Below are 17,263 nucleotides of genomic sequence, written 5' to 3'. Positions count from 1 at the left end.
GCCTTACTGGTACAGGAGCAGATTGCTGCAGAGGACGGTTTTCTAGGGAAGGAGAATTAGTGCTTATTGGGCGTGAGGACCACCACAGATTGGGGTTGAGATTTGGGGGCTCTAGGGCCACTAGATTGGGAGCCTATGATTGAGGAACAGGATCACTAGGGTAGAGAGAGAGGGCCTCATTCTCTCTCCTTTACTCCACTTGTCCTCCATCTCTGGGCCCCGCCACTCGTGGCTCACCCCCAACAATTCTTTACTCATTGGATCTCCATGAGGATAAGGTGTGAAGAGTATGTTGGCCTATCTGTGTGGGTTTTGTTATTGAGTGACAGTTCATACTCGACCCTGGCCCCATCCTTTTCCTTGCTGTATAGTTTCACCTACTTTTTTGTCTAAAGTTTAAGCTATGGCATAGAGATCTCAGTACAGGTTTACTACAATATATTCTCATAGGCAGATATGGAAGAAAGTTCTTAGTAAGTTTGGCTGCCATCATTTTTCAGCCGTTCCAGCCACAGAACTGGCACTGGGACTTAGTTTCAGGATTTAATGAACAGCTGTTTTACTCTTTGTTTAAGCAGGAGTTTGACAATTATGCAGAGTGGGACCTGAGAGACATTGATTTTGTGGAAGATGATTCAGATATTCTACATGGTAAGTCTCTTCTCTGGGATACATGGAATGGAAGTATTCTACCTTTCATACAAATTGTCTGCCAGCCCAAAGTCTGTCACTGGAATGTCTAATGATACTGAATAGTACTTTGCACTGTTTTTGAAGTAAAGATTTTAGCAAACTTTGCCAGGAAAAAATTGTTCTAGCTGTGATTTAATTTCTAGCAATTAATCCAAAAATTACCCCAATATCTGCTCTTCTGCACTGGTATTTCTCACCAGTGAAGAGTAGGACTCCTTCTGTGATAGTTGAATTAAGGGAGAAGGATTAGAAATTAGATAAAACCTCCCATATATCCACAAATTAATGTAAGATCTCCCACCCACTGTTAATCACTTGTTTAGTCTTTCCAAAAATACAAGGACTAGGGGGCATGCAATGAAGTTACTAATTAGTACATTTAGAACAAATCGGAGGAAATATTTCTTTACTCAAGGTGTAATTAAACTCTGAAATTTGTTGCCAGGGAATGTGGTAAAAGCTGTTAGCTTAGCAAGGTTTAAAAAAGGTTTGATTAATTTCCGAAAAGAAAAGTCCATAAGCCATTATGAAGATAGACTTAGAAAATCCACTACTTTTTTCTAGGATAAGCAGCATAAAATCTATTTTATTCTTCTGGTATATTGTCAGGTACTTGTAACCTGAATTGGCCACTGCTGGAAACTGTTTACTGGGCTTAATGGACCTTTGGTCTGTTCCAGAATGGCAAGGTTTTATGTTCTTATGGTAACTGGAAGGAGTGGGCAAATTCTAAGTAGGCTGGAAACTGCAAGAGTAGAAGTTGCCTGTGCCCTCCAAAAGACACACATGACTAAATGGATTATATAATCTGTCTATATTACAAGCAAGTGTATCCTAGGATGAGTGAAGTCCGTGGTCACACATTCTAAGCTGTTACATTCTTATTCTCATTCTCTCTCTTTGTGGCATCTGCCACCCACCTCTGCAGTGACCATATTTCTGGGGTTTGTAAGTATTAAATTGGGATAAAGGTTGGGCAGAAGGTGTGGTATGAATTGGCATTGTTTTTATAAATAAGACATTTACATTAATGCTGGTACCCAGGCACAGAGCCCAGAATCCCACTTGTGTGCAGTGCCAATGAAACATGGCTAAAATGAATCCCTACCTGGTATCTGCTGTCCCCTCTTGCTCATCTTGCCTCATGCACTAGATCTGTTGGTATTTCACTTCTCTCTTCCAGCCTTGAAGATTGCAGTGGTAGATATCTACCTCTCCAGATTAAAAGAGAGGCAGAGGAGGAAGAGGTAAGTTCACCTAGCAGAGATTTATGCCCATTTAGATGCTGGCACATGATTTAAGTACTAAAACTACGGCAGGTAGCACTGATTAGTCCCACACCTGTTTCTCCAGGGCTGTGCTGCTCAAACTGGCCCTTGGGACTCCCTCTGTCACCCTTGTCCAAGGCTGTCCAGAGTAGGATTCCAAAAGAGGTAACCGCCTCAGATCCATTGCTGCTGTAGTAGACCCACCTCTAGCACTATAAACTCCTGTCAGATTGGAGCAGAGTGGAACATAGCAGGATACCAGAGCTCCACTGTACTGTAACTGCTTTATTCTGTTTCCCGTGCCTCTCTAAGGTCAGCCCTACCACCAACCATTCAGGTTTTCAGGATATTTCTAATAAATTTGCATGAGCTCTATTTGCATGTGCTGCCTTAAATGGATTGAAATCTTTGTTCCATTATGTAGCTTCCCACTATTCCAGAACCTGTGGGATAGACATGTCCATCAACCAGCAGGTGGAGATAGAGAATTGAAAACTGAGTTGAGACATATCTGTCTTTGGCATCCAGTCCAGCTCCTCAGTATTTTCTATCTCCAGAGGTGGATGGACACACTTTTCAGCCTCTTTGCCCTTTGGTTTTGCCACGGCACCAAGAAAGTTACCAAGGTTATGGTGGTGGTGGTGGTGGTGGCGGCGGCAGCAGCCATTCTTTGGCACCAGGGAATCAAAGTTCACCCATATCTCGATGACTTACTCATTCGTATGTCATCCTGTTTGGACAGCATCATGGCAACAGACAGTTATCCATCTTCTGCAGTCATTGGGTTGGGTGATCAATTTTGAGAATAGCAGATAACTAACTAACAGATGCTAGAGTACTTGGGTGTTCTGTTTGATAAAGTAAGGGAGGATTTTTCTCACGGAACACAGGAGGTCGAAGCTGGTTTAATAGATTTGTCAAGGTCTGGATCTACGTCCAGTTTCTGGGGTCAGTGAGGGCTGCAATAGAAGTGGTGCCTTGATCAAGGACCTTGTGCAACTTTGCTCCCTTTCTGGCGGGGCCCCGATCCGAGTTTTCTCCAACAGTGACATGGCGGTGGCTTATATCAACAAGCAAGGTGGGACTTGCAGCAGTCTGATGGCAGTGGAGGCAGCCTCCTTCATGAGTCGGGTACAGAAAAATCTTCTCTGCTTGTCAGCAGCTTGTATCACTGGGTCCTTGAGTGTGGAGGTGGACTTTCTCAGCCAGCACTCCTTGAACCCGGGAGAATAGGAACTATCCAGCCAAGGTTTTCAGCTGATAGTAGATTGATGGGGTTCTCTGCTTCTGGACTTGATGGTGACGAAACGGAATGCCAAAGTGCCCAAGTTCTTCAGCCGTCGGAAAGAACCGAGCTTGATGGGGCTTGGTGCTTTACTGCAGCCATGGCTGGAGACGCATTTACTGTATGTCTTCCCTCTTTGGCCCATGGTATGCAGTGGGTTGAAAAGGATCGCATTACACCAGGGTGAAATAATTCTCGTAGCTCTGGATTGGCCATGGAGGCCGTGGTACACGACCTGATTCGAATGCTGGATTTAGGACCCTCTCCATCTTCCACATGTACACGGCCTATTGAAGCAAGGTTCGGTGCTCATAGAGGATCCGTGCTACTTTGATCATGGCCTGGCCATTGAAAGGGCTCAGTTGAGATGAAAAGGTTGTTCTGATTCGGTCATTGCTACCTTGTTTCAGGCTCGGAAACACTACATCCATGGCATATGTGAGGGTGTACAGGACATTTGAGGGCTGACTTTCTCCCTTCTGTGCTCAGATCATGCACATCCTAGCGTTTCTACAGGCAGGCCTTCAGAAAGTTGATGTTGGGTTCTCTAAAAATTCAGGGTGCAGCTTTAACCTGTTTCAGGGGTTGACTACCAAAGATGTCTTTTGGGGCTCACCTGGATATTGTTCGATATTTTTTATTTTTTTTTTTGTAGGGAGCAGCTGCTTGTGGCATCCCTTTTGTACATCATAGCCCGAGTGGAATTTTAATGTAGCCCTTCAGGCTCTACAGAAGCCTTCTTTTGAGCCACTCTGGAAGGCCTCCATGAAAGATCTTATGCTAAAGATGGCATTCTTGGTGGCTGTTGTGTCGGCACCTAGGGTTTTGGAGCTTCAGGCTTTCTTGTCCAGATCCCTTTCTCCACTTTTTGGAGTGGGGGTCTCACTGTGCACAGTTCCTTCCTTTCTTCTGGAAGTGGCATCGGTATTTCATCTCGACCACTCTGTGGAGCTTCTATCCTTTCGCAGAGAGGACAAAGAGGCTCAGTATTCTTCCTTGAAGCTTCATGATGTGTGTAGAGTCCTCATTAGATATCTAGAAGTCATGAATGAGTAGCTCAAATTGGACAGACTGTTTGTTTGTGTTTTTTGGTAAACAAAGGCTTGGCCTTTTGGCTTCCAAGCCCACAATTGCAGATGGCTGAAGGAGACTATTGCATCAGCTTATTTGGTTGTGGGGAAGTAGGCTCCTCAGGCTTTGCAGGCTCATTCTATGAGGCATATAACCACAACCTTGGCGGAGACTACCTTACTGTCTTTGGTGGATATTTGCAAGGCATCGACGTGTTGGTGCTCCATTGCTTTACCAAGCACTTACAGGGTGAAGGTTACGACACACTCAGAAGCCAGCTTTGGTCCTCAGGGTGGCTGCGCCATGATCCCACCCACTCTAGGAATTGCTTTTATACATCCCACAGGTTCTGGAATAGTGAAAGCTATGTAATGGAAGGAGAAATTAGGTCTTACCCATAGGCGCCCAGTATGCCTCCCCAGCCGCAGCAGGATGGATCAGCTGTTTCTCCCGGGAGTCCCGCTGCTCTGGGGGGGGGGGGGGGTTAAATTGTTGATTTACCTCCATTGTCGCAGCAGCAGCTGCAGTGAAAGCCCATCTCTAGCCTTGTGTAACCAGTTGTAGAAATTGGTTTAATTTGTTTACCTTACTGCTGGGAGAGCAGGGGGGTTGGCTGCAGGTGTCCTGGGTTGCCAGGGAGATATTTAACGAGGATGACTTCCTGCACATGAGCAGTTCATACCAAAAAGACTTGTACTGACCCCTGAAATGTTAAAAGTGCTAAAAATAAGTTTGAAAAGTATTTGTATTAAATCTAATTGCAGAATTTAGGTGCTAGGAAGTGGGATTGGTATGCTATGTACTCAAATTTGCTCAAGCCATATGCAAATTAGTCCGTTTTTGGGAGGTTCTCATTTGCATATTTATGGGTAAAAATTGTTGGAAATGTTTACAGCCTTAATGTTAGGGCATGGCTCTGATCAAAAATGTGAAGTTTGATCCAAAAACAAAGGGTTTATCTAGTGTTTTTGACTAAAAATTCCCATTAGAGTGTCTGTATGTTAATCTGCATTCAAATAGAGCTCTCTGATTGGATGATCAGCTCCTGTTAGAATTCTGCCCGGGAATACAGAGAAGAGAGCAACTGACAGTTTGGCCAAGACAGACATGCAGCTTTGAGCTCCCTGTGTAAGAATTGAAAGAGAGAATTGTTGTTTGATCTAAGTTGACTGAAATTATAAAAGAGTGCCTGATTATATGGTAAATGAGAAAATATGAGTGAAAAGAGATTGGTGGAAATTTACAAGTTTGAGGTTTCTCTATTGAGAAAAGGATCTGAATATTTCACTTGTAAGCCTTCCCTTCGTTCCCATCAGTGTCCCGCCTTCTTCTGACGTCATTTCCTCTTTCCGCGAGGGCGGGACACTGACGGAAATGAAGGGAAGGCTTACAAGGCTAGAGACGGGCTTTCACTGCGGCTGTTGCGACGGAGGCAGGGGAGCGAGGAGAATTGTTGAGGGTGGGTATGGATGGCTGGAGGGGGGGGCAGGGGAGTGAAGAGAATCGCTGGGTGGATGTGGGTGGCTGGAGGGGGGCAGGGGAGAGGAGAATCACTGGGTGGGTGTGGATGGCTGGAGGGGGGGCAGGGGAGAGGAGAGAATCGCTGGGTGGGTATGGATGGCTGGAGGGGGCAGGGGTGAGGAGAGAATCACTGGGTGGGTATGGGTGGCTGGAGGGGGGCAGGGGAGAGGAGAGTTGCTGGACATGGATGGAGGAGAGGGAAGGGAGAGAGAAGAAATGCTGGACATGGATGGAGGGGAGGGAAGAGTGAGGAAGGAGATGAGATGAAGGAAAAGGAAGAGAGAAAAACTGCACGTGGATGAAGAAAATAGGCAGAAGCTGGATCCACTGGACAGTCAAGTCTGCGGAGGACCCAGCTTTTACTTATGGATGTAGGACAAGAAATGAAGAAGAAAGGCGGAAAGTAAAGAAATAAATGGAAAGGAAGCCCTGGAAACGGAGTTAAGAGGACAGATAGCAGCAGAATTGGATACTGGGCCAGCACAATCAGAAAAACAGTCACCAGACAACAAAGGTAGAAAAGATCATTTTATTTTCATTATAGTGTTTGGAATATTTCCACTTTGAGAATTAGGTGTTCAACATTAAAAGTTTATTTACTTATTTATGACATTTTATCCCACATTAAACATGAATTAGGATGTTTTGTGGCTCTACATGAGAATTGTGATATTATGATCTCTTGTTTCATATTGTTGACGGTCTGCATTTTCCGTATGGGTGGTATATTGGTGTATTAGGTTCTGCCCAGTGTAATATTTATGGTACAGTAAGGTTCTGAGTGTGTTTTTGCACAGTTGTGCATAGTGTTTTGCAGTTGAGCGATTGTGGTTAGTAAATGCTTTGAGCAACCACTTTATTCTTTGACATATGATAAATATCTAAATTTAATAAAAGGTATTAATTGTGACTTTTTTATTTATTTATTCTGTTTGTTAGACAATTATGGATTTAAGCCCTGCCCCCCTTTAGCCTCCCCAAACAGTTGGGCCACTGACCGCCTTTGGTCTTACCTGAAAAGCTTTCTTTTCATTAGTCTTTCCCACTATTCTAGAGGCCTACCTCAGCTTTCTGAGATGTTTAGGCAATGTGAAGTAATGGGCCAAATAATGACTGTCACCTTGTATGGTGCTTCCTGCATATCTCTTGTTGTCTACAGTTGAGACAGGTCCACACGTGTTTGCTCATTAGGTTAGCAAGTAGGTTGTTTATTATTCTGAGTTTTATCCTTACTGCTTGTCTATATAAGTACTGAGGAGCTGGACTGGATGCCAAGGGAGATATTTATCAGCTCAGTTTTCAGTTCTCTATCTTCACCTGCTGGTTGATGAACACAACTATCCCACAAGTTCTGGAATAGTAGGAAAGACTAATGGAAAGAAAATTATCAGGTAAGACCCAATTTCTCCTTATGCATATCTATTGTAGATAAACCAGCTTGTCAGGTTTTCAGTTGGAGCACGACTGCCCTAGAGAAGAGGAGATTTATTCAGGTGCATGCACCAAAGCTATTGCAAACTAGAGTGTAAAGTGGGGCAGCACTGAACCAGTGGAATGTGTATATACAGAAAGAGTGAAAACACCAGCCTAGTAAATGTGTAGTGAAAACCACAGAACAAACTGCATCCTTGTCTGAACAGTGGGATCATAGGAAGTTTTTGTCAGTAAAAGTTTGATATTCATATGATACGAGAAGTGCCACATGCCAATAGAATACACTAGGGAGATTGCAGGAGCCCTGGTATTTATTTTTTATTTTGACATTTATACCCCACATTATCCCAAACATACTCGAGTTCAGTATGGCTTACAATAAATAAAGCAGGCAAGGTTTACAATACCATAAACAAAGTATGAAGAGCAGAGTAGCATAAATAAGATTCAAATATGACCTGAATAATAAACGATTGACAGCCAGTTACAATCTAACACACTCTGTCAATGGGTTGAAACCTCTCAAAGAGGAAAGTTTTCAGTCTTTTACGAAATACCAAGTAATCAGGCTGATCCTTGATTGCTATTGGCAGTTTTGGCTCAGAGCTTCCAGCCCTGGTTTCACTAGGTCCTGGAACAGGTATGCAGATCAACATGAAAAGCATTTCTTTTATGAAAAAAAATCATAAGAAACATAAATAAGAATGTCAGAGCTTTGTCTATATATATATATATATATATATATATATATATATATAGCACATTAACTTGTATTTTAATAAGCAGCGTTAATATAAAGTATATTGCTCAGTTGCTCTGTTCTTCACTGTATTTACTTTTCTCTTAGAATTATAAAAGACCATGGACTAATTAACCTCCGAAAATTTCAGAGTAAGTATAAACAGAGTGTTATCTACCCTTAGAAAAAGCAGATATTCATAGTGTCTGCCTTCTCATCTTTGCATACATAGTAACATGTTTGTTTATTAAAACATTTGCTAGACTGCCATACAAAAAGCATCAAAGCAGCTTACAAACGAAAATAACATACAATATATTACAAATAATTTCATACAAATTAAGTAAAAATAATAAACATCACATGACCAAATTAAAAATAAATATAAAATCAAAACATCATTCCTGTGTCCATCATCTCAGCCTCCATCAACCATCATTGATTCAAATTCCTCACTTTATATAATTTATTCAAATGCTACAGGAAAAAAAAAAGGTTGATGATAGCAGAAAAAGGCTAATTGGCCCATCCCATCTGACATCTATTCTTGTCCTCACTGTCAGATATCTCTCCTTATCCAGGACAGCTTTTGTCATCTTCCTCCCATTGTTTCCCACCCTCCTGACTAGCCGTGTTTGCCAGATCCTCTTTCGTTCACACCCTGCACTGTTCCCAATCAGTAGATCCAAACAGTGACCAAAAGCAACATGGCCATCGCCAAATAGCCAGCCTCCTAGGTCCCTGTGGCTTAATGTAAAATACTCGATTCAGACACTAGAATTGGAGAATTCACAATGAAGTTAACTTGCTATTTGTTTGTAGTTTTGTTTAATGTTTATTGAACATTTTTTACTGTGTTATACCAGCCAGTATACAATACTCCAACAATGCAGTCTTTTAAGCGTTTTCCTCTAGTTAATGTTTGAGTGTTTATCACACATTGTCTGCTTCGCCCATTTTATGCAACAGGCTTTGTCGCCGATCATGCAGAATAAAGTTAATGGAGTCCTGTATTTATTAGTGTTACTATTATTGCTTAACTATTTTCCTTGTATAAAGAGTCTTTAACTCAGTGGGAGAAAGAATTTTTGTTAGGCTCGATACTCTAATCATATGAAACTTACAAATATATGCTGGCTCCAGATAAAGTTTTTATTTTCACTTGGTATTAATTCGTACCTGCTTACATCATTGGCTCTAACCCCTGACCAGGTTCTCTACGTATTTCGATAACCACCACTTTTCAATACAAGGTTTTGCCTGTGTTTCTGTTCCAGTTCTAGAGAGAAGATATCCTAGAGAGGTCCAGGACCTGTATGAAGCAATGAGGCGTTTTGCCAGAATTTTAGGACCTGTTCAACATGACAGATTCATTGAAAGCTATGCACGTAGGCACTTCAGTTTTAATATTCCTAACATTCCTCTCTCTTTTCCTTGTATGGTGTCATGGAAGATTTCACGCACATGTGTATGTAGGAGAGAGAGATAGCTATGTGGTATTTAGTAGTTTTGATTATGATAGTCCAGTGGTTTCCAAACCCGTCTTGGGGAACCCACAGCCAATTGGGTTTTCAGGATATTCAGATGAATATGCATGAGACAAATTTGCATATGGTGCAGCCCCAGTTATGCTGATCTGTTTCATGCATAATCATTGTGGGTATTGTGGAGATCTCACTGGCTGTGAAGTCACCACTGACCTAGTCTTAGGTAACTGGAAAGCAAGGGCCACAATGCTGAGGATTGCATATGTCCATGGCTTTCTGATGTGAAGAATAAAAATGAGTAGTAAAACCCTATAAGTTATTTATTCATTGTTAATTCATGAAATCAAATAATACGACCGCAGTTTGAAATCTGAGGTCTTACAGCAGAAGAGATATTTTAGTGTTGCTCGGCCACGTGCCAGGCTCAACTGACCATTCCTGAGAGGGGTAAGATATGGTACCTTAGAGGTTATTCTAGAGAGTTGAGAGTTTTGAGAAGTCCACCTTAAATCCTTCAAGTTTTCCCAAGATCCATTTGAGATTGCAAGGGGGCTGGAGAAGTCCTTCCTGGGGAAAAGGTTACATGAGAACTGCTGTTTTCCCAGCATGGTTACTGATCTGACATGGATTAATATCTCTCCTGTCTTTATGTACACATTGTCTGATTTTTCTATTCTTTATCCTGTCTAAAACAGTGGAATTTGAATTGCGAAGGGAAATCAAGCGACTGCAGGAATACAGGGTAGCTGGAATCAGGACTTTCTGCAGTAAGTGAAGCCAAGATAAAGCCTCCTTTGTGCTTCTCCTGAGGTGCTGGGTGTGTATACAGGGATTAAGGACAAAAGAGTAATTAGATGCAGTGGCATGGCTGCAGTCCATTTTTATTGAATCAGTCCTGCTCAGTGCCTTTAATATTTCTTGTCCTACCCATAACAGTGTGTCCAATTTTGTGTCTTTGTTGAGAAGGAGGAAAGTGGATGAGAGAGGAGGCTAGTCATTCTCCTTTATATGTGTTTGGGGCTTCTGGTTCTCAGTATTAATTCCACTGTTCCCTCTAAGCTGAAGAGGCGTCTTCCAACTGCATTTCTGCCATTGGGGGGTAGTGCTTGAATATTGCGTTTTCAATCGCTGTGGACAGGCAGGTTCCCTGGAGTCCTGCAGAGCTTGCCTGTCCCTCAGTATTGAAAATATGATAGTGAAACAGCACCTCCCGCTGGCAGTACTGTGGATGGAGGACTCCTGCTCAGCATAGAGGGAACAGTGCCAAAAAAACCTTGATAAACAGCCCCGATGGGGAAATTGGGATTTGCAGTTATAACTGATTAAACCCTGAAAATTGTCCTACCTTGCCACACTCTGAGGACATTTTCCAGCTCCCGCCATTGTGGCCGGATCATATCATTGGAACAGAATCGGCCTCTTTCCCCCTCCACCGCTGCGCCAAGTAGGAGAAAACCATAGCCAGACTAAAAGAGGCAGCAGTTAACCTTCACTTGTCGGGGCAGGGGATGTGAAATTTTCATGCCTTGAATTCAGATTAAGAGAAGACCGTAGCTTTTTATTCCTTCCCCCCCCCCCCCCCCCCCCCCCCCCCCCCCCCCCGTAGAAGGAGCCAAGTGGTAATGGAAAACTGAATACATGAATATTTTAGAAGGAATTTTGCCTTTTTTTAATCTCACTGTCATTTGAGTTCTCATTAGCTTTTTAGCATATGTAAAGGTGGACGTAACTAACAATGAACAGAGCTGAAGTACAATCAGACACTTTCTTAAGCAGTCTGTTTTTGTAGTTAGTTTGAATCGGATGTTTTAACTGGTTATCTATCAAGGGATTTTCATTGCTAAGCTTTTACACTGCCCTTCTCATTCACTTCAGAGATGTTCATAGCTGACACATGCAGCAAGGCCTGAGTGCTGTGTGCTGGGATCTGACTGGGGAAGGGGGAATTCTACTACTACTACTACTTATCATTTCTATAGCGCTATAAGGCATACATAGCGCTGTACACCATACACAAAAGACAGTCCCAGCTCAAAGAGCTGTTCAGAATTAAGGGGTCCCGAGCCCCCCCCAAGAAGGCTTAAATGACCTTAATCTGACTCCATCTCTGAATAGCCCTAGAACTGGGGCAATCAGGGGGTTGTGAAGTTCTAAGAGGAGTTGCCACTGAGAGAGACGTTAGACCTAAGAGACCCGCATTAGTCCGCCTCTCAGCACTGGCAAGAAACAGATACCAGCCTTATGACAAACTGGATTTAGGTTACAAGTTATATAATGCAGCGAGTGATAGCCTGATACAGCAGAAGCATTTATACTTACAGCCTTTCATCATTAAGTTAAGCCCACAAATCATCATTTGGAATAAGGATTTTATTTGCACATCAGACTTTAATCAGGTACATTCAGCAGACAGATTCTGGGTACATCCGGACAGAGCCCTGCCGTCTGACAGAAGCGTTGGGGAAAATTCCAAAGCTATGGCAATTTGTCCCCTCTTTTATACACAAACCTCTCCATAGAAGTCTATGGTGAGATACCTAGCTCTCAATTTCTGAGATGATACTTTCCCACGCAGTCTTATCAGCATGTTTTGGGAAGCGTTGAGATAACAGTTCCACATCTGTCTGTGTCGCAATACTTTTCACACCATCTTGAGAACTCTGTATAACCTCTGTAGCCTTCTATACAAAACTAATAAACTCCATTTTGTTCATCTGATTTAAAGTGACAGTTGTACCAGTTTGTGTCAGGACTCATTGTTCAGACCTGCTTTTTGCAGATTCTCAAATATTAAATCACTTTCTTGTTGTTTGGCCTAGTCAGTACTTTTTCAGTTGTTTTAGCTATTTAAGGTATGTAAATTGACCCACCACTATTCCAGTGGATGGATCCCAAGCGGGGACACATATTAACTTACAGGAAAAGCAAGTCCTTGCGCAGCCAGTCATAGATTTTTAAACCTAGCTGGTATTTTTACAGCCTGAGTCCTAAAATCTGGCCTTCCACCCTTCCGGTGGATCCAGTGAGGGTCTCTTGCTGTAGTATAATTATACAGAGCTTACAATCTAGATAAGACAGGTAAACAGACAGAACAATTAAGGGTAAGGGAATGAAGAGGTGAGGATAAAGGACAGGGTAAGTGAGTTAGGAGTCAATTGCAGTGGTAAAGAGGTGGGTTTTGAGTTTGGACTTGAAAACGGCTAAAGACGAGGCTAGACGTACATGCTCGGGAAGTCTATTCCAGGCGTGAGGTGCAGCGAGATAAAAGGAACGGAGTCTTGAATTAGCAGTAGAGGAGAAGGGGACAGATAAGAGAGATTTATCTACAGAACGGAGTACTCGAGGGGGGACGTAGGGAGAGACAAGAGTGGAGAGGTACAGGGGAGCGGCAGAGTTGAATTGAGGGGAAACACAAACTGCTGAGATGGTGAGAGGGCTTGGAGAGAGTGAGACTACCAAGATTGATGAGGGAGACTGAGTGAGTATGCCAATCTGTAATGTTTGTTTATTCCACACTTGATATAATGCCTTTCTGTAAATACAGTCAAAGTGGTTTATATACTTTTCTGTCCCTAATTGGCTCATAATCTAAGTTTATTTGTACCTGGGACAATGAAGGGTTGAGTGATTTGCTCAGGGTCACAAGGAGCTGGAGTGGGAATCGAACATAGTTCCCCAAGATCTCAACCAACTTCACTAACCGTTAGGGCTACTCCTCTACTCCACATATAGAAATGGTAGAATAGATAGAAAAACACGCCTTCATACTCTGTTTACAATGCAAAAACACAAATGCACACAGATTTTTAGTATCCTATCAAAACACCTAATTAGCTTAAAAATGAACACCAAAATTTACAATATATAGATGCATAATAATGAGAGATAATGCAGTTATAAAAACTTCTGATACGCCTTTGCTTATGGGCTGAGAAACTGAGTTTGATTTCCACTGCAGCCCCTTGGGATCCTGGGCAAGTTACTTAACTTTCCATTGCCCCAAGTACAAAAAAATTTAGATTGTGAGCCCACTAGGGACAGAGAAAGTACCTGAATATAATGTATAAACCGTTTTGGTTGTACCACAGAAAGGCAGTATATCAAATGTATTACTTTACCCCTCTGTTGTGTGATAAAGGGGAACGTCTCTATATGGGCAGTCTTTAACACATGTTATTTTAATGCTAACCCCAGTTATTAGTAACTAGGTCTCATTGCATAAAACGGAACCTGTGCTAAAATAGCACAAGTTAGTAGCAATGTTCCCTCTAAGCAGAGTACATGAGCGATTGGCCATATATTTTAGGAGTGTCGCTCACAGATTTTACATGGTTGCTCACAAATTTTTTTTTTTGTGCTATATACTGAAATACATTGCTAATACTGGCACTCAAATGTGTTGGTTTTTAAAACATTGCACACACCAGGCCACTCCTTAGAGGAAACATTGGTTAGTAGTCAAATAACACATCTTAACGGTAGCCCACATTAATAGCCATGCCTCTAATAGGAAATACTTACTTAGGAAATGCAGAAAATCAGCAGTTCATACAAGCAAAGGGAAAGTAACTTGGGAGCGAGGAGGCAGAACTTAAATAAAAAGTTAAAAAAACAAAAACCACCCTCAGGCTGTTAATTGAAGAATCGAAGGAATTGTTATTTACTGAAACCATTTGCCATTCTGGGTGTTTATATATTTTTTTTATGACAGTAGTGGTTGTTTCTATTAACATTGTTTGGAAATGAACTAGGATTTTTCTAATATATGTATTGAATTAGCAACTGGCAAAATCACTTCAGTAAGGAAAATTGTATACCTTCAGTGATAGACTGTCTCAGCATTTAAAAAACAACAACTCCAAAACAGCTTATCTGTATGTTGAATTCAGGTGCTAGGATGTACGACCGCCTGAAGACATCACGGGAGGAGGAACGGCTGAAGCACACCATGCTCGCTGAGGTGCTCCAGTACATTCAGGACAGCAGCGCCTGCCACCAGTGGCTGAACCGACAAGCTGCCATGTATGTTTACTGCAGGATCCCAGTACATTATGGTGGGGAGGGGGAGGGATTGCAAAGGCTACTAGAGGACAAGTATTATGCTTCTGCAATAAATTTGCATTTGCATTGGGTTTAAGTTTTGATCCGCCATTCTGTAAAATAGAAACTTCTCAAATCTGATAGCCATCATTTTTCTACCAAATTTTGAAACAGTGCATTTTCTAGAGTAAAAAGGTAAGCTTGCGCAAAAACATCTGTATCCGCTGAAAAATGGAGACATAAGCACTGGGGACTCCTGTCCAAGCCTTAAAAGTGGCCTAAACCCTTTCCATCCATTGATGTTGGTTGTAGTTGTAGTATCAGAATTTTAAGACCCTCCAGCTCTCAGATGTCTGATAGTCTTTCTATATAGAGTGTAACCACCAGTCTGTTCACTACAGAGAAAATTTAATTTAAGAATATATTTATAAACTGCTTTTTGAGATACTTATCAGTCCAAGGCAGTTTACAGTCAGAATTAAAAACCATGAGATCATTATTCATGTGGGACCTGACTTACATAACTTATTTGGATAAGTTACCCATATACAGTAAGGTTATGTGGATATTCAGTGAGCCTGTCTGTTTGAAGTCAGATCATTAAGAGTACACAGACAAAATTTATATAGATAAATAAGCTCTATAAATTTATCCTTGCTGTGTTTATGTTCAAACTTTGATAAATTATCCATATATAATTCTGTAAAGTGTGCCAAAAATTATGCAACAAAGTGGACATTTATAATGGCATCTGGGCACCCAGATTCTGTTAGAGAATACTAGTTTAAGTTGTTATTTTATGCACCAACATTTGGGCACATCCATTTATGCCGTGTGTATGGCAAGCATAAATGCATTTGCCTAAATGACACTATTCTACTATAACTAGTGCGCGTGAATGTCCTCTTGCATTTGTGCGCTAACATTATAGAACCACTGAGGGCTTAACTAGCCCTTACAGGCCGATCTTTAACATCCACATGCTCAGGTGCTACCAGGGGCGTAGCTACGTGGGGGCATGGGCCCCTGTAGGACTTTGGCTGGCGGGGGTTGGGGACCTCCGCCAGCAAAGGTACCCAACAGCGGTGGGTTGGCTGCGGGGGGGGGGGGGGGTTCAAAGGTGGGGGGGGTAAAATGGGGGGGTTGGTGGCGCCAGGGGGGGGGTTAAATGTGCCCCCTCACCTCGGGCTCTGGATCCCCCTCCCGCCGAAGTCTGGCTACACCCCTGGGTGCTACTATTTTATAATCTGAGTGCGCAAATGGTGTTTGCATTTAGACCCTGACGTTTTAGAATGAGGGGATAGTATTCATCTCTTTATATCACATTTCACTAAAGCACAACAGAGAGAATTCAGTTAATAGATCCTTTGTGTAAGTTTGATATGCCTGTGGCACAGGCAGGACTGGGCTGACATTGATACCTCCCCAGAGGCAGTTTGTTTGCTGTGCACTGGAATGATCGTTTTGCTGACCAGAAAAATCCAAGATGTAGTTTTAAAAAAACCAAAACAATTACTGCCCTAGAAATATCATTCTGAACTGGAGCCACCAAATTCTGTGTGCAGTTAAAGGGATTTTAGCGCTTTCAGAATGTAGCATATGCTGTTTGTGCACATGTGTACACACACAACCTCTGATTATTGCTATGAGAGGAATTTTATAATAGGGCTGTTAGGTTATTAGGAGGGCAGGAAGACACCTATTTTAGAAAGAAAATCCTAGCTAAAACGCAGAGCCGGATTTAGACTTGGTGAGGCCCTAAGCTTGGAGGCCCCTTGTTAAGAAGTTACACCAGAAGGTCTCAACAAAGGTAAGTACCAAAACAGGACCTTGGATCGCCACGAATTTGGGCCTAAAATATTACTTACATTAATTTCATATAAAGCCATTTTAAAACTACACATAAAAATTTGCTGCATAAGACTTTAAAAAAGGTTCCAGGGAGATCCGGGAAATTATAGACCAGTGAGTCTTGCGTTGGTGCCGGGCAAAATGACAAGAGACTATTATAAAGAACAAAATTACAGAGCATATTCAAAAGCATGGATTAATGAGACAAAGTCAACATGGATTTAGTGAAGGGAAATCTTGCCTCACCAGTCTACTACATTTCTTTGAAGGGGTGAACAAACATGTGGATAAAGGAGAGCCGGTTGATATTGTGTATCTGGATTTTCAGAAGGCGTTTGACAAAGTACCTCATGAAAGACTCCAGAGGAGATTGGAGAGTCATGGGATAGGAGGTAGTGTTCTATTGTGGATTAAAAACTAGTTAAAAGATAGAAAACAGAGAGTAGGGTTAAATGGTCAGTATTCTCAATGGAGAGGAGTGGTTAGTGGGGTTCCCCAGGGATCTGTGCTGGGACCGCTGCTTTTTAACATATTTATAAATGACCTGAGATGGGAGTAACTAGTGAGGTAATTCAATTTGCTGATGACACAAAGTTTTTCAAAGTAGATCGCAGGAGGATTGTGAAAAATTACAAGAGGACCTTACGAGACTGGGCGTCTAAGTGGCAGATGACGTTTAATGTGAGCAAAGTGATACATGTGAGAAAGAGGAACCCGAATTATAGCTACGTCATGCAAGGTTCCACGTTAGGAGTCACTTACCAAGAAAGGGATCTAGGTGTCGTTGTTGATGATACATTGAAGCCTTCTGCTCAGCGTGCTGCTGCGGCTAAGAAAGCAAATAGAATGTTAGGTATTATTAAGAAAGGAATGG

At 42.1% G+C, this 17,263-nt stretch overlaps 1 protein-coding gene across 6 annotated transcripts in view; it reads left to right on the top strand.

Annotated features, from left to right (window-relative positions):
* Nucleotides 1-17,263, top strand: part of TADA2A (transcriptional adaptor 2A) — a 57,314-nt gene that overhangs the window by 20,071 nt on the left and 19,980 nt on the right. For all 6 annotated transcript variants that reach the window (XM_030222322.1, XM_030222319.1, XM_030222321.1 and 3 more), the window contains 6 exons: nt 579-651; nt 1,877-1,940; nt 8,120-8,163; nt 9,289-9,399; nt 10,194-10,265; nt 14,388-14,520. In XM_030222322.1, the coding sequence (XP_030078182.1) occupies nt 579-651; nt 1,877-1,940; nt 8,120-8,163; nt 9,289-9,399; nt 10,194-10,265; nt 14,388-14,520 (497 nt within the window). The remainder of the gene's footprint in view (nt 1-578; nt 652-1,876; nt 1,941-8,119; nt 8,164-9,288; nt 9,400-10,193; nt 10,266-14,387; nt 14,521-17,263) is intronic.

The sequence above is a fragment of the Microcaecilia unicolor genome, chromosome 13, assembly GCF_901765095.1.
Source record: "Microcaecilia unicolor chromosome 13, aMicUni1.1, whole genome shotgun sequence".
NCBI lineage: Eukaryota > Metazoa > Chordata > Amphibia > Gymnophiona > Siphonopidae > Microcaecilia > Microcaecilia unicolor.
The sequence above is the reverse complement of the archived record's forward strand: the minus strand, read 5'-3'. Positions and strand labels throughout refer to the sequence as shown.